At 41.1% G+C, this 22,346-nt stretch overlaps 1 protein-coding gene across 2 annotated transcripts in view; it reads right to left on the bottom strand.

Moving 5' to 3' along the window:
• Window positions 1-693: 693 nt before the first annotated feature.
• The window catches only part of RAPH1 (Ras association (RalGDS/AF-6) and pleckstrin homology domains 1), a 42,903-nt gene continuing 21,250 nt past the window's right edge, over window positions 694-22,346 (bottom strand). For both annotated transcript variants that reach the window (XM_087706912.1, XM_087706911.1), the window contains 10 exons: window positions 17,954-18,031; window positions 15,463-15,622; window positions 13,903-14,024; window positions 12,837-12,902; window positions 11,589-11,732; window positions 8,819-8,929; window positions 8,344-8,442; window positions 5,939-6,059; window positions 5,070-5,215; window positions 694-3,619 (listed from right to left, as the gene is read on the bottom strand). In XM_087706912.1, coding sequence (XP_087563038.1) covers window positions 1,664-3,619; window positions 5,070-5,215; window positions 5,939-6,059; window positions 8,344-8,442; window positions 8,819-8,929; window positions 11,589-11,732; window positions 12,837-12,902; window positions 13,903-14,024; window positions 15,463-15,622; window positions 17,954-18,031 — 3,003 coding nt within the window. In that variant the 3' untranslated portion in view covers window positions 694-1,663. The remainder of the gene's footprint in view (window positions 3,620-5,069; window positions 5,216-5,938; window positions 6,060-8,343; window positions 8,443-8,818; window positions 8,930-11,588; window positions 11,733-12,836; window positions 12,903-13,902; window positions 14,025-15,462; window positions 15,623-17,953; window positions 18,032-22,346) is intronic.

Raw genomic sequence — 22,346 nt, 5'->3', positions numbered from 1 at the left:
TCTTTTTTTAAACCAGTGACAATGTCTTCATGAACTCTGAGTTACAACTGCCAATTTAAAAACACATTTTTCCAATCCCCTGTATTGCACAGCACATGAACAGTAGTTATTTTAAGTTGTTTTTATATAGCCTAGGATATTTCTGGTTAAAATAGTGGTTCTTTAATTTAGCATTTGACTTACCCACAAACTTTAGTGGAAGAAGAGCCATTTCACTTAAAAACCAAAAGTTGTGAGATGGCTGAAACCAATGCTTCTCTTAGTTTTTATGCCAAAATGCTCATCACTCCTGTCCTTTCAACACAATTTTGTTGCTGCTTCCTTTGATACTTTTGATTTAAGCTGTGTTACCACACGGTGTTCATCTGCCATGTTCTTTTGAGGCAAGCTAGAGCAGCCTCACTATTTACTTGGTTTTGAATGTTCATAAAGAAATTTCTTTTTAAGAGTTTGTAATATTTGTATGTCTGATTAAGTTTTATTCTGAAGAGAAAGAGAGGGAGGGAGGGAGGGAGGGAGGGAGGGAGGGAGGGAAAGAGGAGGGAGGGAGGGAGAGATATGCATGCACGCACCTGTAAACTTGTACACAGGCAATTTGATGAGCAGCACCAGTTAAGAGAGATGGTTGATCAGACATGACAGCAGCATACCTCGAAATGCCTTCTGGTACACCATTTTCACTTAACCAAAACAGACATGTACGTGACAGTGAATTAAATGTTGTTAATTTAAATCGAGCATCATCAGTCCAAATAATCCCACTGAGGGTTTGGCTGAATGATGATCCGGTTTCCAATGCACAACATTCTGGTATGTCCCATTCCTTACACATTCCACTTTATAAGGTGTGACTGGAACATTTTAAGTTTAAGCCCAATCCTACCGGTGTTTCTTTGGGAGAAAGTTCCGATAATACTTTTAAGGGGCCTTTTCCACCTTAAAAAATTCTAGAACAGAATGCCTTTATTACCCAGCATCTTAAACTGCAGCCCCACTGCACAACATTTTTCTTTTTCTCTATATGGATTTCTATTCAGTAGTATTACAACCAGAATGTTTTGGTAGACTGTGCCCGCGTTTTTCAATCAATTGATTCTGCGCAGAGGCCGAACAGCCCTGCATACCCGTCACCAACTCCCCAAAGAGGTTTCCAATAATCTAAGGTGCCCCGACATTTTTGTTTTCAAAAGCAAATGACTTTTCCAATAATACATCACCCCAATTTCTGATAAAACCCTCCGTTGACTGAAACAATAAATACAGATGTACAAAAACATTCTGGTGAGCCTCTACAATCCCAACAAAATATTTCACAATATATTATATACCTACATTTATAATACATGCACCCACATGTCCCACACTGACAGACAACAGTTATTTCCTGAACAGCAGGAAAAATAGTGTTAAAAGATTTTGGTCCAATCCTTATGTAGTATTTGAGCTTTGAAGTAGTACTCATCCCATCCTTCAACCTAATACACAGAACACAAATAAGCAAAGCTTTAGGGGCTGTTTCTGGAAGTGAACGTAGTCACTACCCACAGCCACTGTTAAAAACAGACTTCTTCAGCAGTTCACGGCTATTAAGATGAGGAAATCTCAGTACCAGATGTGTCCCGGTTAGGGTTTGCTGGCAATGCAAAGAGGGTCTTCCCAAACATCACCAGTCCCTAGATAGTTTGGTGTTTTGATCCCTCTTTGGAGGCGCTGGAGGTGGCCCCCTCCGTAAGGTTGCATAGCCTAATATATGACTACCTCCAAAGTTGCTGGTCTTCTGCTTGTCTGTCAGAAGTTCTGGTGGGGGTGGGGGCAAGGCCATGTCATCCATTGTAGCAGTAGGCTCAGCTCTGGATATCCGGGCAGAGGAGAGGGAGCTATGTCGAGTGATGGACTTACGCTGCAGAGTCCTATTCAAATCAGCCAGAAAACCAGGCTGAACGCTAAGGCCGGACTTGGGCGAGGTGGGCACTTGTGCGCTGACAACCACCTGCGACTCCGCCATTTCTGCTTGCGTGAGACGGGTGCTGTCGTTGCGTTTGGGGCGTGTTGGAGGGGGAGCTTTCTTCCCGGATGACTTAGACCACGGCTGAGGTTGGGGATTGACGACAGCAACCTTTGGCGAGGTATTGCCTGAAAAGACAGCGGGAATTTCTACGGGAGGTAAAGGAAGATCGATTTCAGGCGGCGGAGGGGGAAAGTCTGAATCTGAGGGAGGAGAAGGAAATTCCTCGGCAGCACCCTTGCCTAGGGCTCCTGTGGCAGGTGCTTTTGTTGAAATACCTGCCTGCTGAAGGACGATTGGCAGGCAGAGCTTCCCCGGCTTTGGAGGAGCGGCAGGTGGAGTTGGGGATTCCTTGCCAGGAGATCCGGAGGGCTCCGGGGGATGTGCAAATTTGCTAACTAAGACATCCACTGAAGGTCTCTTAGGTTCACTGGACTCAATTGAACTGTTTGATTTTATACTGGAATTTCGCTGAGGCGTAGGAGGCGGCTTTTTCGCTCCTGGACTGGAAGTCTTACTACCTTTTTTGACTGGAGAACCTCCTGACTTATCTGGTGTAGGGGACACTATCAATGGAGAAGAAGAAGGAGAAGGCGGAGGAGGAAACGCTAGGCTACTTTCAGGGGGTGGCGGAGGAAAATCAGGGGATGGAGCAGAGGTTGGCTGCCATTTTGGCTTGGCTTTTACGGCTGGAGGAGACGGAGGTGGTACACTCAGAGGGACAGGTTTTAAAGGCTGGGGCTCTGAAGCTGGCATGGGAGGAGGGGGAAACTGGCTGGCTATTTGCTTCACAACGGATGGCACAGGAGACTGTGGAGAGGGAGGAAGCTTACTAGCGTGATTCTGCTGCTTGGGCAGAGTAGGTGGAGGAGATGGACCTAGTGAAGCGGGAGATAACGGGATTTGTGGGGCGGTGAAATTTGGCTGCTTCTTTACCGCTGAAGGAACAGGAAGTGGCGGCACTGGATGTGTCACCACTGCCGATATAGATTTTGCGTTGTTTTGGGTAGGGAGAGTCATAGTAGGCTTAGGAGGAGCCAGTGGAGGGGGAGGTGCTGGCCCCGAAGGTGGCGGAGGCGGCAAAGTTGAAGACTGAAGAATGTTCTGGTGAACTTGATGAATTTTGAGAGGGGGAGCAGGAGGAGGTGGCGGTGTGAAATGTGGTACTGATGGATTGGAAGGCACAGGTTTCATGAGCTGTGCCATTGCTGATCCTGGGGTAGGGGGAGGAGGCGGAGGAGGCGGGGGTGGGACTATACCATTTGGCGGTACTAAAATCTGAGGTTTTCCTGGAGGCGGGAGTGGGGATGGTGGCTGCTGCATTGTGATAGGTGACTTGTAGAGAAGCCCACCATGCTGAGAGGCATTCTGTAGTCTTGTTATAGTGCTATATTTCACAAAGACCGTTGCCGAGCTGGTTCCAGAGGGCACGGACTGACCAGGAAGAGGTGGAGGAGGTGGGGGTGGAGGAGGCGGCGGTGGAGGTGGGGGAGGTGGAGGAGGTGGAAGCGGAGGTGATGGTTGTGATGCTGAATATGGAGTAGCTGTTTTAGTTTGTGGCGATAAAGGCGATACAAGTGAAGTGAAAGGTCGGTTTATTGAGTCCATTCGAGCCTAAAGGAGAAATGAAAGCAAAATGTTCAAAAAACAAATTCATGCAAACATCATTTATACTGGCAATTATGATCCTGTGTGATCAATATACCTAATTAAGCTGAACTATGAAACACTGAAGAAAAAGTGTCATTTAACTGACAAATAAGGGAAACAGACAAAAAACTACACAGCAGTGGGATCGCAATTCCACTGACGGATGTGGACATCGCCAAAAAAATCTCACTTTGGGATATTTCAAAGTGCAATTCCTTCACAAATCTAGAAAAACATATATATATATGAAAAAATACGTGAACAAGCAATCGTGATCAAATAGAGTGAGCGCAGAGTGAAAACTATCAAAACCTCCATAGGATAGCATAAAGAAAGGCATGCATAAATATTTTGGGGGAGGAAACAAGTCGTTAAGGAGAGAAACGGAACAGAAGGTATTGATGAGTTCTGGTCAAGGTGTTAATTTGCTTCGTAGCATATTTGTATTAATGTATGAAGCCGAAATAAGCAAATCCACATGAAGGAATGCCTCGCCCTCCTGAGCACGCAATGTTTTCAGTTGAATAATTATAAAGCCAAGAATTCCATTGCAAAAAAAGGATTTATTTATTAGACTTCTTATACTGCTTAATAGGGCTTTCAGCCCTCTCTAAGCGGTTTACAATTTTTTTATTTTTATTTTTTATTTTTTAGCAAATTGAGTCAGCAATTTGCCCCCAACAGTCTGGGTCCTCATTTCACCCACCTCGGAAGGATGGAAGGCTGAGTCGACCTTGAGCCGGTGAGATTAGAACCGCTGAACTGCAGATCACAGTCAGCTGAAGTGGCCTGCAGTACTGCACCCCTAACCACTGCGCCACCTTGGCTCGATCCAGACTTTGGCAAGCAATGTAGCATATACTGGAGATCTTTCATTCTGGGCCATGTTTCTCAGTAACCCAGGCTAAACCAGAACTGCACGGATTAATGCGGGCGGCATAACAAGAGTCGAATTAAGCCAGGACGGGTTCAAGCACTTGTGAACTGATCAAGACATCTAAAGATTGAAAGTTAGTCTGCATGATTTGGGTTGCATCATTCCCCCGGGTTAATAGTTGAAACAAAGCCCCTGACCTTAACTCTACCCCTGCTTTAAGCCATCACTGCAGTGGAGCTGAGAGATGTTCCAGGTTTTGCTTTTGCCACATGAGACTGCAGGGCAACAGGAAAAACAAGAACAAAAACATAGCATGAAACACGGAGGATCAGCGGGACGGGGAAACCAACGGGGGGCTTCAAGCAACTTTCCCCCGCCATGACACGTTTTCAGAAGTCAGGAGGCTTTGCTGGTTTACACTTTGGCATTCTGCATTAGAAGCAACATCACCACCACCACCGCCGCCACTGGACCTTCGAGCAAGGCCAGATTTTGTAAGGGGGGGGACAATTCCCTTGCAACCATGATTATACTTACGTTAATCTTGCTCGACTCTTCCAACTGAGTTCCCCTCTTCCAAGCTTCTGAAAAGATGGAGCTAACGATACTTTGGGAACGGACATGTCCTGTTTGGGTGTCTGAAACTCCACTGTCAGATTGATTTGAGTGGTTGGACTGAGATTCTGTCAAAAGAAACATTGAAAAATATTTGCAGTTTTTGTCCTTGTTAAAAAAAAACTCACAAGAACACTGGCTTAGATGGAGTACTATCACACTACATTAGTGAACTGGATGTATAAAACCTTATAATTTTTTTGGGGGGGGGCAAGAGCAAGACTAAGTGCTAGTCGTCACTTTTAAAACCCTACATGGTATTGGACCTGGCTACCTGAGAGACCGCCTCCTGCCATTTACCTCCCAACGACCAATAAGATCACACAGGTTGGGCCTCCTCCGGGTGCCGTCGACCGGACAATGCCGTCTGGCGGCTCCCCGAGGGAGGGCCTTCTCTGTAGCTGCACCGGCCTTATGGAACGAGCTACCCGCAGAGATCCTTACCACTCTCCCGGCCTTCCGTAAAGCGACCAAGACCTGGCTGTTCTGGCAGACCTGGGGCTGTTGATTAAAATCCAGCCCCACGTGATTGAATGGATGATTTTATTTTAAATAATTGTACTTTTAATATTCTATGTTTTTACTTTTGTTGTGTTATTTTAGAACATCTTTGTTAAAGATTTATACCCTCTATTGGTTCTGGGAAGTTGGGGGGGGGGAAGGTTGGGGGGGGAGGGTTTGGGTGGGGAGGGGAAGGTAAACATTTGTAAAAAAAAAAAATTCCTAAAATTTTCAATAAAAAGAAACAAATAGAAACAGCTATTTGCACTGATTGGTCTATTGGAATTTACCTGGTAAACTAGATGAGCTGGATCCAGACTTAATACTTGAACTGGAGAGGGATGTCCAATCATATGCTGATTCTGTCCTTTTCAGAGCTTCTTGATAATTTATATATAATTGCTTCCCATACTGTACAAAACACAAAATATGAATGCTGCTTGTTATACCATTTCCTACTGTAAGACTCAAGGCCAAGACAATCCCACTGCACACCCTAACTCTATGAAAGCAAATATTGGAACGTTTCTTTTTAACTTTGATATGTCAAAAAAGAGGGTCAGAATTACTGTTGAATTGATTAGCATCACTAAGAAACAATAAAATAAAAATGTTAAAACCTGAATGTATTTGTGACCAGTAAAGGGGTTCCATTCATTGGTTTGCACAAGCAGAAGACAATCTGAGCAACCCATTTATCTGAAAGAGATGGTTCACCGACGAAAGGGCGACTGACAAAAGCGCGCCCGACTAAACCGCGGTGATAAAACCGTGAGTTCTAAACCACGCTGACGAATAAGCGCTGAAGCGCGCCAACAACAGCGCGCTCTAAACCTAACCCTAACTCTAACCCTTACCTTAACTTAAATCACGCTTCTGTCGCCACGCTGTTGTCGCCGCGCTGTTGTCGGCGCGTTGACGTCACGGTTTTGTCACCGCGGTTTTGTCCGCATGCTTTTGTCGTGCGCGCATTTGTTGGGTCACAAAAGAGATTGGTATACTTAGAAAATAGCCAGATATGTTGCCCTTAGTTTCAGTATGATGGGGTGAGGAAATTACCTCAAATTTGCAACAGGAAGTTTTCCCCAACTCCTTTGTTTTTAGAAGATGCTGGCACTGCCTTCACATCATTTTGCCTATCTATAAGCTGAGTCAAACAGCCTTCCCTAATTTTACAATGGCACTGTTAAGAAAAAAATAGTTATTTAAAGAGAAAAAGTATATGGGTAATGGGATTGTGTTTCAGGTTTTGCTCAGAAATACACTTCACCATCCTGGTAAATTATCATTCACTCTTCAGAAAATGCATTAATTGTAAAGTTACAGTTACTACTTAAGTTATCTCTTTCGTGTCCCTTGGGATGTTAGGGGTTGCGTGCGAGATGCTTTTAGCATCAAAGGGTAAGGAGAAAGATACTCGAAGGCTGCAGCCTGGCTGCTTCAGGGAAATGATGGGTGCTGATGGCCTTCCTCTCTCTCTTCCTCCATCCCTCTCAGACATCAGGGCCATCAAGGTAGTCTAGACGTCAATAATAGATTAATTGAATTTTTTTTGGGCTCTTTTTTATGTTCAAGTCACTTGCTGGTAAAACATCTATCGTCAATTTTGATTTTTATTGTATTAATTTCATTTTGCTTTACACTCCATATTCTTTGTTATTGTGCATTGCCTTGCTATGGGTGATAGGTGAGAACATTGGTAAATTGATGCTCACTGCTATCCATACCTCCCAATGGCCAACAAGATCTCACAGGTTGGGCCTCCTCCGGGTGCCGGCGGCCGGACAATGCCGGCCGGCGGCCCTCCAGGGGAAGGCCTTCTCTGTAGCTGCACCGGCCCTGTGGAACGATCTACCCGTAGAGATCCGGACCCTTACCACTCTCCCAGCCTTCCCTAAAGCCGTCAAGACCTGGCTGTTCCGGCAGGCCTGGAGCTGTTGATCAATATCCAGCCCCACTTAGACAGAATGGATGGTGTGCAATTTTTTAACAATTGTTTTTTTAACCTTAATTTTTAAATGCTTTTTATCTTGTCTGTAAGCCGCCCAGAGTCCCGCGGGAGTGGGCGGCATACAAATCTTATTAAATTTCAAATTTATCCAGAGTACATAAAAAACACCCTTAAAAGGGTTAATTACTGGCAAGGTTGCACCAGTTAGCTTTTATCTGTCACTTCATTCAAGGGGAATAAAACACCAGTATATTTATTGCTTGTTTGAGCCAAGGTGGCGCAGTGGTTAAATGCAGCACTGCAGGCTACTGCTAGATCAGCAGGTCAGCGGTTCAAATCTCACCGGCTCAGGGTTGACTCAGCCTTCCATCCTTCCGAGGTGGGTAAAATGAGGACCCAGATTGTTGGGGGCAATATGCTGACTCTCTGTAAACCGCTTAGAGAGGGCTGAAAGCCCTATGAAGCGGTATATAAGTCTACTGCTATAAGTCTACTGCTATTGTTTATTTTTTGTTTTTCAGTTATTCATATTTCAGAGAAAACTATATTCTGTCATGATATCGGCTTGATTTAATTAGCGTTTATCAGTTCTTATTAAGAGTGGCAGAACAGGGCAATAATTAAAGTAGAAGAAGATAACAAATTTGGTTCAAGTGTTTCCCAAAATTGCAGTTGATAAAATTAAGAGCTATTCTAATATATAGAATTAGTGCTAAAGAAAAACATGGACAGAGGAGGTAATACCTTAGCAATACGGATGCCATTTATCCACTGATGAAGGGTTCTGATATCATCACAACATAAATACTTAATATATTGGGATTTCTTCTGAATTTGGGGATGCTGAAAGAGAAAGATTTAATCTATTTTGGTCGGATGAAAAATAATTACAGGATTAACATTAATCATAATGGAGACCAACTGAAGCATATTCAAAACTGATACTATCGTCTGTATGCTGTGTTTTCATAAAAAGATTAGAATAAACCTTCCAAATAAAATGAAGATATTGTGATTTTTTTAAAAAAAAATAGGGAAATAAAACCTGCACTTCGATTAATTTTAAAGAAACATTAAAACCTCTTAAACAAAACAGCACAAGGATGATATAGCTTTCATGCCATGAAATCCATGGATGAAATTATAATATAATTTGCATGAAATTATAGACAATGTTCTTCTATGTTTATTCACTTGTCACATCCGAAGTATTGATTACCTTTAGCACCAGGCAATAATCTGTAGGAGCTTTGTACTTGTTGCGATAATCTTGTCCATAGTAAACATTAACATGATCCAATTGGAGAAAGCACACGAGATCTCGTGAGACCTATCAACAATGACATACTTGGTCATGTACATACTACGTACAAATCATACTAACACAATTATGTCAAGGCTACTGTCTATATATAGCAGTATACAAAATTACAATACATTTGGTTGGGCACACCAATTATTGATTTGACTTGGATTTCCCTTCTGTTCATTTTCTTTCCATTTTGTTGTTTTACTCCCCCCCCCCAAGGTTTCCTCTTCTATACGTTTATTTCCATTTCATTCCATACAATCACATGTATACTGTGCATAACCGGGGCATATAACATTGAATAATAAACACAACCCTCGCTTTTATAGACAATACCCCCCACAATACAAACCCAATATACCACCTTGACCCACCATACACCCTCTTTCACCCCCCTCCAACTTTCATTCTTCCTTCCAACATACCCCTCTACTTCCTACTTCCCCTCCCCCTCTATCACTCCTCTCTCCCAATACATTCCCTCCCTTCCTTCTCCTCCTGCCTCCAATCCTCTCTCCCACCCTCTCCACCCCTCCTTCTTCTTTCGCTCTACTCCTCCCTTCGGTGTACCTCTATTGTCTACCAATATGTTCAGCTTGTCTTATTTTTACACTAACATTAAAAAGCCACAGTATACGTGCAATCATGTGCTTTAAGATCTAACACATATTATATTTTCCCCCTCCCCCCTCCCCCTAGAACCCCACCTCCCTTCCCTCCCCCCGACTTCCCAGAGCCCGTACACGGTATAACTTTTTAGCAAACACAGTCTAAAATGTCTTAAAACAAAGCAGAAAAAAAAAGGTCAATAAGATCTCTACGTTGAACTCAGCTTCTTACTGTTACCCAAACTTTAAACAGTTTAAGTTATTGCTTTGACTTTGAAAGTTTTAAACTTAGCCGAAATGGCAAAAATTTCAGCATATCTTAAAAAAACATTCAAACGAGAGATATAAACGAGACTGGAAAAAATGGATTGATTATACACAAAGCAAATATGGGACTAAGAAACTCCAGATAGCCTATGCTTAAGATTAGCAATAACTTAAACTGTTTCTTTCCATTTTGTTAATTGATAAAAAAAATAATCTATTAACACTTCTATTTCTGAAAGCATTCTTAATTTACACCACTTTTGCACAGTACTTGTACATGCTCAACTAAATGAATAGTGCAAACTTTATGTAACAGAAACATTATTTGTGTCTGTTTATTGATGAGGTTGAGGTTTGAGGTTTATTTGATTTATATGCCGCCCTTCTCCCAAGGACTCAGGGCGGCGTACAACATTAAAAGAAACGCATACTACAAAAGTTAAAAAGAAATTAAATAGGATATCCCCAAACCCAATTAAAATTAACAATGACACATTTTTTTAAAAGAATTCAAATTAAAATTAACAATGACCAATAATTTATTTTGTTTTGTTCAGGCCAGGCTGGCTTGCTGGAAAAGCGCGTCAGAAGGACCGGAGGTCGGGGATTATATGAAGCTCTGGGGGCAGCTCATTCCAGAGGGAAGGCGCTCCCACAGAGAAGGCTCCCCCCCTGGGGGTCACCAGTCGACACTGTCTGGCCGACGGCACCCTGAAGAGGCCAACTCTGTGGGATCGCACTGGACGGTGGGAGGCTACCGGTGGCAGTAGGTGGTCTCGCAGGTACCCTGGACCTAAGCTATGGAGCGCTTTAAAGGTCATAATTAGTACCTTGAATCGCATCCGGAAGACAACTGGCAACCAGTGCATTAATGAAATTTATATTTTGTCTTTTTGTTCAAGAGCGCATAAAGCATTGCTTCCTTTTTCTCCAGCACGTCTCTATGAAGCAGGTTGGGCCAAGAACGAATGCTGGTGCGAAGTCACCAGTTCAATGAACTTTTGTGATTGATGGTGGAGCAAAACCTAACTCTTCTCAGGGCCAGTCCAACCTCTTAACCACTCTTTCAACCTCTTGTTCCAAAATATGGATGAAGGGGGTGGCTCGTCTGTTATTCCCAAATGTCCATTGAATTGCATATTGCATCATTTGCAAACATTTGTGTTATTTCTGTAGTACGCCATTTGCAAATGATACAAATCACAATCCTCTTCAGAGATCTGCATCATAGTATCATTACATAAACGTAATATATTATTAATATAAATGTAAATGCCTTGTTTGTACTACTATATTTTGTGACTATTATTTTGGGAGGAAGTCTGCACTTGGTTAGATGCATCTGAAGTTTCCTAAACAGTAATTACCAATCACTACCATCATGATACCCTCTGAAGAGTAGGGAAATTTTTAACTGATAGATCCAGCTTTGGAAGAAATCATCAATATTGTGTACACTCCTCCAATGGAGTTTTGGGGGTTCTATTTTTTAAAATATACATACAGCTTCTATTATGATTGCTGGGGTAGTCTTGTTTCATCTAGGTTCAGCACAAAATTTTGAAACATTGTCAATGGAATCCTGAAATCCATTGTTTCAAACTCAGAATCTTTTTCAGACCACTAGTCAATTTGAAAGTGAAGGCTCCGGCTATGAACATCCCCAATGCAATGTGATCTTTTGATGCCAGCTTCATAAATAAATCATAAAAGTGCATTTTACAGTATGTTTTGTCTAATGAAAGTCGCAATCATGCCCATTTGAAAAGATGAAGACCAAATGAGACTCAAAAAAGGGATTTCACCTTTGCTTTTCCTTTTGGAACATAGTAGATTCCAGAAGCTCGCAGAAGAAAGTAACGTTTCTTCCAAGATTTTTTACCATCATCTTTCAGCCACAGGACTCCCTCGATTTCTGGCACTGTTACTGAGCTTCCACAAAAACACTCCTAGAACATACGGGTAAAAGAATTGTGAAAAACAAACTTTAGGTATTCAGAAGAAAATGTTTTGCATTAGTTGTCTCTAATCGGTCTAGTTGTCTCCACTAGACCGATTAGATCCCACAGATTAGGCCTCCTCCGAATTCCATCCGCCGGCCAGTGTCGACTGGCGACTACCCGGAGGAGAGCCTTCTCTGTGGCTGCTCCGACCCTTTGGAACGAACTCCCCGTGGAGATTCGAATCCTCACCACCCTCCAGGCCTTCCGCAAAGCCCTTAAAACCTGGCTGTTCCGACAGGCCTGGGGCTAAAGAGCTGTTGCCCCCTGCCTCGAATGGTATGACTGTTGTGTGTTTTTAAATTATGTATTGTTATGTTTCGTTTTTTATTTTTTGTCTGTACCCCCCCTTCCCTGATTTGTTTGCCGCCCTGAGTCCCCTTCGGGGGAAAAGGGCGGCATATAAATATAATAAATGAAATGAATGAATGAATGAATGGTATTTCCTTTTCTGTCTCTTAAAGCAAGGATGGGGAACTTCGGCCCAAAAGGATAGCTATTCTGGTCTGTGTTTGTTTGTTTGTTTGAAGTTTATTTATATGCCGCCCTTTTCCCTGGGGGGACTCAGGGCGGCTTACAACTCGAAAAGGGGGGGGGGAAACAAACATTTAACACATAGGACAATACATCATTAAAAAACACAACATTCGTACCATTCAGGTGGGTTACAGTCTTTAGCCCCAGGCCTGATGGGATAGCCAGATTTTGAGGGCTGTGCGGAAGGTCTGGAGGGTGGTGAGGGTACGAATCTCCACGGGGAGATCGTTCCATCTGTGGAGACTTGGATTACTTAAGCAGGCAAACAGGTTTAGCTCCCTAACTTTGAGAGTATTTAGTATTCCAAGTTTCTGTTAGGTCCTATTTCTAAGTAACTGAACACTCACCAAACACCTCATTCATGGCACATGAATATTATAATACTAAATTTTTCACCTGGCAGATAGATTTTAATGTTGAATTCTATGGCTGAGTTCTGGACTGTTTCAAGATATTCATATAGCAGATTTCCCTTTTGTAGCCCTTAGTGAAGTGGTTAAACTACAATCAACTTACCTCCAGTAGTACTTCCTTGTTCCTGTCTGCCATTTCAGAGGTTTCTCTTTTCCCAAGAAGATAATTCTGCAATAGAGAAATAGAAGCTACGGTTTGATGGATGTAAAACAATAGAAATGAAATAGTTACTGTATCTTTAGTCTCATCTTTTCTTGATGCTAACAAAGAGTGCTGTTTGTGAACAAATCTTTTCTATATGGAAACATAAATTTATGGGAATAATCTGAAGTCTAAAGGCAGGTTAAGGCAGGCCTGTTTATGCTGAGAAACAAAAACCCGAAATTTAAATGCAAATATATTTTTAATGTTTCTCAGAATTTTATTAGGAGGCGGAATAGAAACATCAAAATAAATTTAAGAAATACTCCCTTTCAGATCACAGTTAGGGTTTCAATAAATTCATGACCCGTCAAAACCGCGCTCGACTAAACCGCGCCCGATTAAACTGCGTCGCTGACGTCATCAACAGGGCAACAACAGCCAGCGCAGAGAAAGAAGGGTGCTTTAAATAGCGCTTTGAAAGCAAGCCGATTCAACTTAAGGTAAGAGTTAGGTGTAGGGTTAGGTTTAGGGTTAGGTTAAGGGTTAGGTTAAGGGTTAGGTTTAGGGTTAGGTTAAGGGTTAGGTTTAGGGTTAGGTTAAGGGTTAGGTTTAGGGTTAGGTTAAGGGTTAGGATTAGGTTTAGGGTTAGGTTAAGGGTTAGGTTAAGGGTTAGGTTTAGGGGTTAATTTTAGGTTTAGGGTTTACAGTGTGATTCTGTCTCCGCGCTGTTGTTGCCCTGTTGATGACGTCAGCAGCGCGGTTTAGTCGAGCGTGGTTTTGTGGGTGAACCCAATAAATTATAAATCTTAGTGTATTGAGCATGTAAAAACAACCACCATAAAGGATGTTTAAGCCACAATGGATGTTCAAATATAGAAAAAAAAAAGCTCTATTTCCACCCATTGATGATCTCACCATTAATTTTAATACAACATTATTTCTTGTTTTGTTTTATTTTAGTATTTTAATTTTCATTCTGCTCTGTGACAATAATGCAAGATTGATGGAAAAGCATTATACTTACTTGGGGATTTTTAAAAAGGGCATATTTTTCTATACGTTCAACAAACATGAGCTTGTTTTGACTATCCCTTGTCCAGTTCAGGAGGTTTTCAACTAAATTTTCATGGTCTTCAAAAATCCTCTCTGCATAATTACAGAAATATAACAACCATTTTAAATTGAAAATCAAGTCATCTAATTTTATAGTCTAAAGTCATTTCCCTAATATGTCATATGACAATGCATATTAAGAAAAAAGTAAAATTGAAGAACATGTATCTTTCATATTTAGCAAAGACAAATAAAAGTCTATTTCCCAATTACATGATTTCTATAATGCATAAATAAATATATGTACTTTTTTACTTGCGAGAACATATTCTACAAATATATTTTGCATACAAATGCATCTATATTCATTGTAATTATTTCACTGAATTAGGAGGCTACAATTTCAATCATGCAGTCCAATTCCATGGTTCTGATTTTGCTTACTTTTATCTTTTATCCTGTAATCTAAAATCAACACAGATTCGTTTTTATGTACCAATGGAATCACTCCATTGTTGTGTATAATATAAAGAAACATTTTTCAAAAGGGGAAAAACTACTCAGATATAAGAGTACAGAAAAAGGAATCTTACAGGCATTATTCTTATTGCAAATAATGTACTTTTAATGTATTTAATTCAATTCTATGAAAGGAAATGAACTATAATTAAAAAAAAAACCAACAGACTGCACCAGTGTTTCTATTAAAAATGCATCCCAATATTTAAGTAGAATGCTAAAAATCCTTCTGTACAAAAAGATAAAAACAAATTATATACTGAAGCTATAATGCAAAGGCTCTATCCATATAAAGGTATTTTTTAACAGGCTCAAAGTAAAGAACACCAACCATTTGTAATAAATATGTTGTTGACTTTTAAATAACAATGTGGATAAAACATGTATAGGTAAAAGCAGTATGGTATATGAAGCATGTAAATATATCTGTATCAGAGGTGGGTTCCTACCAGTTCGCACCTATTCGGTAGAACCGGTTCGTCAAATCTACCGAACCGGTTAGAAGGGGTTCCACCAGTGGACCCGGAAAGCAGGCCACACCTACAGAAGAGGTTCCGAAATTTTTTGAAACCCACCACTGATCTGTATCCAATTTAATATCTTTCCCAAGGAAAACCAAGCCTTGACTATTATGTATTGTATATTGAAAGCTTGTGGTTAAGTAATCAAAGTGGTAACACCAAAACATAGACGTTTTAGCAAACCCAGGACTTCCAGAATTATTAAAGGATCTTTACAAAAAGTTCCAAGCAAAATCTGCCACAAATCAACCCAGAAAACTAGAGCATATGCACACAGGTGCACACACATATATACACATTGCCCTGAAATCTAAATAAGATCAAGGTAATTTCCCCCCTACCCACCCCACTCCATATTGATAAGACAAAATAAGCCACCTTTTAAAATGTGGCGTATCCACCTCAGGAATAAGAGTGAACCAGGAAACAAGATCGTACATTATAAAAATTCCATAACAATTTGGTACGGTCAAGAAATCTGAATTACTAACCCATTTGTAATTCAGAGATTGTTTCTACCAAGGACCAGTCTAAGCTAAATCCACAATGCGATTTGTCCATCAAGTTGTCCAACACTTGTCTTACTGTCTGTCGTTCATCTACCATCATTGTCTTCGAGCTGTCATCAGACATGTGCACTCTTATCACAAGCTGTAGCAGAAAGAAAGGAAAAGGTATTAATTAAATGTTGATGGAACTTAGACACAAATTTACTAGTAGTCCTCACTGAATGGCCACTCATTCATAAAGCCCTTCATGGTATTGGACCTGGGTACTTGAGAGACCGCCTGCTGCCAATTACCTCCAATAGACCGATTAGATCCCACAGATTAGGCCTCCTCCGAATTCCATCCGCCGGCCAGTGTCGACTGGCGACTACCCGGAGGAGAGCCTTCTCTGTGGCTGCTCCGACCCTTTGGAACGAACTCCCCGTGGAGATTCGAACCCTCACCACCCTCTAGGCCTTCCGCAAAGCCCTTAAAACCTGGCTGTTCCGACAGGCCTGGGGCTAATTTGTCCCCCCGCGAATGGTATGGTTGTTGTGTGTTTTAAATTGTGGTATTGTTTTGTTCGTGTTCTTTTTTTCCCTTATTTGTACCCCCCCACCTTGACTTGGGTTGTGAGCTTCCCTGAGTCCCCTTCGGGGAAAAGGGCGGCATAGAAATATAATCAATTCAATTCAATTCAATTCAAGTGTTCAAAGTTACAATGGCACTGAATGAGGGAGACTTATGATGGGTCCTTATATTTGAGGCTGTCACAGCATTCATAGGAACGTGTTTTGGGAACTTGGCGACCACTTCATAATTATCATCCCAGGGTCATGTGATCACAATGACCTTTAACTGCAAAGACGATGAGGAAGCTGGCAGAAGGTTGCAAATGGCGATCACGTGAGCACAATCTGCAACAATGTGAAATTTGTCTAATGAAGGCAATTGGGACTCCTGCAGCTGCTGTTGTAAATCAGTGTGGTCATGTGACATCATGCATTCCTTAATGACGGAGTCGCCAGTCCCAATTACTACTGTTAAGCAAGGAGCACCTATACTAGATTCTAAGAATTTTCAACGATATGATTTTTACATGGGTAGTAAGTTGTTGTGGCCCGGCAGGTGCCATTGGAGCTGCCGCCAAACTCCGACAGCGAGGGGTCTTATGAGTCGGCCCTGGAGGAGGTGGAGGACCCTGGACAGGGTGCCGACTCCGAGCAGGGCGCAGAGAGACTGGTTGGCCACCAGGTGGCGCCTGAGCCTTGGATCAGTGGGAGTGATCAGGAAAACACTTGTGAGTTGTTTCGGGATGCACGCCGTCGAAGGGCTACTCGGTGGCAGGAACAACTGCATAATTATAGGAGATGATTACGCTCAGCTGATGCTTATTAAGATCCTCTCCTGATTATAAAAGAGACTGCTTGTGCCACGCCCTTTTGCAGAAGTCGACGTTCACGTTAAGGACTAACCAGAAACAAACTGGGCAGGCTGGATTGCTGCCAGAGTTTGTGGGCATTGCTGCCAAGCTTTGTAGGACTTGCTGCCAGAGTGCTTATCTCTTTGTTTATGTGGCTTGCAGCCAACGAGAGTCTGGACTGATTAAAAGAAACCTTTTTATTTACGTGGGTTTTGGCTTTCGTTCCTGGACGGAGGAGGGGGGGGCGGTCAGAACAGTAAGTATAATTTAACATTGCTAACTCTTTGGTAGTTTGAGATGATTCTACACTTAACTAGCTCCTATCTTTCTGTATCCCTTAGATGCCCTTCCCAGATACCCTGAGGCCCGTGACCCGTCAAAACCGCGTTCCACAAAAGCGCGGTCGACGAAAGTGCGTATGTGACGTCATCACAGCGCGACGAAAAAGATCAAAAAATTGAAATAAAAATTAAATTACAGCAAGCCGATTCACATAAAGGTAAGGGTTAGGGTTAGGTTAAGGGTTAGGTTTAGAGCGTTAGCGTTACGTTTAGCGTTAGGTTAAGGGTTAGCGTTAGGTTTTTCGTTAGGTTAAGGGTTAGGTTTAGGGTTAGGGTTAGGTTAAGGGTTAGGTTTAGGGTTAGGTTTGGGGGGGTTAGGGTAAGGTTTTCGCTTTATTTTTACATTTTTCTATCTTTTTCGTCGCGCTGCGATGACGTCACATACGCGCTTTCATCGACCGCGCTTTTGTCTACCGCGGTTTTGTGGTGGAACCCCTGAGGCCTATGTAGCAGATCAGGAGCCATGCAGGAGTTAAACAGGAACGGAGATAGCGTGAATGGATATAACTGGATACAACCCACATCCTGGAATCATTAAAAGGGAATTTTCTGTTGCTGTAGTCCAAGTTGAATAGGTTAACATTGCTTGATAACTAGAATCGCAATGCAAAATAAACTGTAGAACTAGACACATAACCCAAGAAACAAGAGTTCTAATGCCACATATTTTCCTCAAGTGGAACTAAATGTTCGTATTGACTTTAAAATATTTTAAGGCAGAACAACTTACCTTTTTAACTTGTGCTTCTTTTATCTTCTCTAAAGCAACCCTGATCTTTTCAGCCTTCAGTTTGGCAGCTTGTTCCTCCTAGGGAAAATAATTTTTGGTTTAACACCCAGCGATATATGGACTGGACTTGACACATATATATAAATATCAATATATCAATGTTTTTCCCTCTTCCCAATTATATTCTCCAACAGAATATTCCCCAAAAAGAAAGTAAAGACAAAAACAGCATTCTATGAAGTGGATTTCTACTGTATAAAAGTACTTTCAAAAGGACTTTTGACCTACACAAAAAGATACCACATGGTAATCTAATGTTTAAACTTCCCATAAGGAAACTTCCCATCTGTTTAGAAAATTATATTTCAAAAGTATAGCAATAGCAATAGCAGTTAGACTTATATACCGCTTCATAGGCTTTCAACCCTCTCTAAGCGGCTTACAGAGTCAGCATATTGCCCCCAACAACAATCCGGGTCCTCATTTCACCCACCTCGGAAGGATGGAAGGCTGAGTCAACCTTGAGCCGGTGAGATTTGAACCGCCAAACTGCAGCTAACAGTCAGCTGAAGTGGCTGTAGTACTGCACTCTAACCACTGCGCCACCTCAGCTCCTATTGGTACCTACCTACCTACCTACCTACTCTCTCTCTCCCTACCTATTGTATCTCTCTCTCTCTCCCTCTACCTACCAACCTACCTACTCTCTCTCTCTCCCTACATACTGTATTTCTCTATCTTTCTATTTCTCTCTCTCTATCCCTCTCCCTACCTACCCTCTCTCTTTCTCCCTACCTACTGTATTTCTCTCTCTATTTCTCTCTCTATTCCTTTACCTACCTACCTACCTACCTACCTACCTACCTACCTACCTACCTACCTACCTACCTACTCTCTCTTTCTCTCTCCCTGCCTACCTACTGTATTTCTCTCTCTTTCTCTCCCTACCTACTTTTTTTTTTTAAATTGCCTTTTCAAAACCTTGGTGCGTCTTATACTCCGGTGTGTCTTATTTTCCAAAAATATAGTAGTTTTTATCTATTAAATTCCCAACCTAGTGATTTCATAACTGTCCAGAAATTTTAACACATTTTAAATCACAACCACAAATATTCTAAAATATCCTAATATAATTTAAAATGATAAAATCATAGCATCTACTGGTTACATCCTTTCCACCTTAGATATATTTTTCAAATTAAAAGTTTATCATTTTATAATATATCCAATCTTTGTGTTTCATATTCTCATGTTTGCAATGACTACATGACTGAATATACAATCTTCAATGACCTCATCTGTTTACACATTTTGACCAGGATAAAGTTAATCAGAGTAGAAATTACAGATAAATATTTGGATAAAGCATGTAAAGAATACACAGAGCAGTAGATAAATAATTTTGGCATTTTGGCAGGTAGAACAATATCCTCAATTATTTATATATATTAAGTCACAGAGTCACATCCTTTTATCAACTTGTCCTTCTTACTGAAACAAATTATAAATCAGGAAATGCACAAATATTAAGCAACAGCAGGAAAAAATGATAAAGAAAATGATAAAGAACTATGAAAATAATTTCAAATCTATAGTATGGATCTTCATCATGGATAATATTGTATGGTTGTTTAAGATAAGAAATAAATTCAGAAAATAGTAGAGATTCGTAAATTTAAAAATTGTAAAGAAAAACACAAAAGTGTCAGTGTCAATGTCTCAACATGGAGACATGTTGATGAATATTATTAGATAACTCCCCTAAAGCCTATTTGTGTGACAATGAACAAAATGCAGAGAAAGTTTTAGTTGGAAAGAAAGGAACAGTCCATCTCAGTGATGGGATTCAGCCAGTTCGCACCTATTCGGGAAAACCGGTTGGTAACTTCTAAGTAGTTCAGAGAACCAGTTGTTGGAAGAAATCTCCTTTTGTTTTTTTTTTCCACTTTACAGGGCTAATCCTGTAAGGAAGGCAGGAAGGAAACATTCTAGTGTTGTTTCTAGCCTCATCTTTATTGACCTGCTTACAGAAACTGCCTCTCCGGTTAACCCTTAGTACATTGTAACAGCTAAGGAGAAGTGTCCATCAACCTGAGGAATGTTGAGTTGGCCACGCCCACCGTCACATGACCACTGAGCCCCACCTACTCAGATGGTCATTAGGGCAGAGAACCAGTTGTTAAATTATTTGAATCCCACCACTGGTCCATCTTTGCTAATTTTACCCCCAATTCTTTAATAGTCAGCATTCAATCCAATCCTTAATTGTTGCATAGTTTGATTTAGTGGTTAAGGCACAAGGCTATAAAGTGGGAGAGTGTGAATTCAAGTCCCACTTTAGCCTTGAAAGCCAGCTGGGAACTTTGGGTCAGTCTCTTTCTCTCAACTCAATCAACCTCACAAGGTTGATTGAGAGAGCCAAGGTGGCGCAGTGGTTAGAGTGCAGCACTGCAGGCTACTTCAGCTGACTGCAGTTCTGTAGTTCGGCTGTTCAAATCTCACCGGCTCAAGGTTGACTCAGCCTTCCATCCTTCCGAGGTGGGTAAAATGAGGACCCGGATTGTTGTTGGGGACAATATGCTGACTCTGAAACCGCTTAGAGAGGGCTGAAAGCCCTATGAAGCGGTATATAAGTCGAACTGCTATTGCTATTGCTAGGTAGTTGTTGTGGGGAAACTAGGAAGAGGAAAGTATCTTGGATATGTTTGCTACCTTGAGTTATTTGTAATAAAAATAAAGGTAGGATGCAAATAAATAAGTAAAATAAAAATAAATTGGATGTGAAATAATACTAGCCATCATTTCTTCATCAGTATCTACTATAATTCATTTTAACACCATTCAAGTAATACACGTTCACTGATGACATTTCAAAGTCCTAGCAATGAATCATTGGAATCCATTTAAATATTTACATTCAGACTTTAGTGAAGTAACAATATTTTGATAAGAATAGCCTCTTCTGGTGAACACTCTCCACTCCTCCTTTCACTTTGCAATGATTTCTTCAAAATGTAAAAATAATTTAGAATGAAAAATGAGGAACAATTGTGGTGTTTTTCTGGCGATTGAATTGCAAATAAAAGAGAAGCCATGTTTGCAAAGTGAATTTACCACCTTCCCAATATTTTAAGTTTCTTCTGCTGATTTTAGACCATTTTTTATTTTTTACACATTAAAGAACCAAACATTCAACTGAAAAAACCTGTTCTATTTTATCTTAAAATAATATTGATTAATAAAACTAGCTAGCCAGCACGAGACTATTAGCCCAATTTAAAAGTTATTCTTCAAACATTCATAATAATTTAATTTGAGGTCAATCAGTTCATAATGACGTAATAAGTCCATGCCTTTGCTTGATACTACAATCATTACTATATTTTTGATGGGAATTAGTCTAAAAAAACCTGGCTACATAATTCCTTTAAATTCTATGTACTTCTAAAAAAGGCAATAATCTCTTCTCGCCATTAAAAGAATTTATTTTTCAGACTGTCTTTATTCTATAATTAAATGCTCTATAATCCAAAGCAACTCAAGGCAACATACAAAAAAGAATATAAAAAAACCCCTCTGTCAATAAAACAAGCTTTTTACATTTCCCCTTTTTAATTGACAATAGCCCCATAAGCCACCTTTTAACACATATACACATTTTACAAGCTATAAAGCATGAGAAGGGGAAAAAAAACCACAGGCAGTCTGTTTTCTGAATGAACTGAATTTGTCCTTCAGAATGAGACAAGGTTATTTGCACAATAAAATCACATGTGCACACACTTATTCCCCACCCCAACATAATTTGATAAAGTAGGACCAACATAGTTGCAAGAAATGAAAATAAAAAATGTAAATGAAATATTGCTCTTCCTATTCAAGCTCTGCTTAAATCTGAGCACCATAATGGTAAGCAATATAAGCACATTTTTTTATTGTTCTGGATCTTTTACTGGATTGATTGATTGATTGATTTAGTTTATTTGTATGCCGCCCTTCTCCGGGAGGGACTCAGGGCGGCGAACAACTCAGGGGGGGAAAGGGGACATAAAACACAATACACGTAATTAAAATACACGAGAATCACACAGCCATACAAGTCGAGAGGGGAGGGGAACTCATCAACCGCAGGCCTGCCTGCACAGCCAGGTTTTGACGGCTTTCCGGAAGGCCTGGAGAGAGGTGAGGGTCCGGATCTACGCGGGGAGTTCATTCCAAAGGGCCGGAGCTGCTACAGAGAAGGCCCTCCCCTGGGTGGTAGCCAGGTGGCATTGGCTGGTGGACGGAACCCGGAGGAGGCCGACCCTCTGTGATCTAACGGGTCTGTGGGAGGTAATTGGCAGCAGGCGGTCTCTCAAGTACCCAGGTCCAATACCATGAAGGGCTTTATAAG

The sequence above is a fragment of the Thamnophis sirtalis genome, unplaced genomic scaffold, assembly GCF_051295495.1.
Source record: "Thamnophis sirtalis isolate CommonGarterSnake01/CBP01778 unplaced genomic scaffold, rThaSir2_p1.2 scaffold_1, whole genome shotgun sequence".
NCBI lineage: Eukaryota > Metazoa > Chordata > Lepidosauria > Squamata > Natricidae > Thamnophis > Thamnophis sirtalis.
Note: the sequence above shows the minus strand (reverse complement) of the source record. Positions and strands in the feature narration are given on the sequence as shown.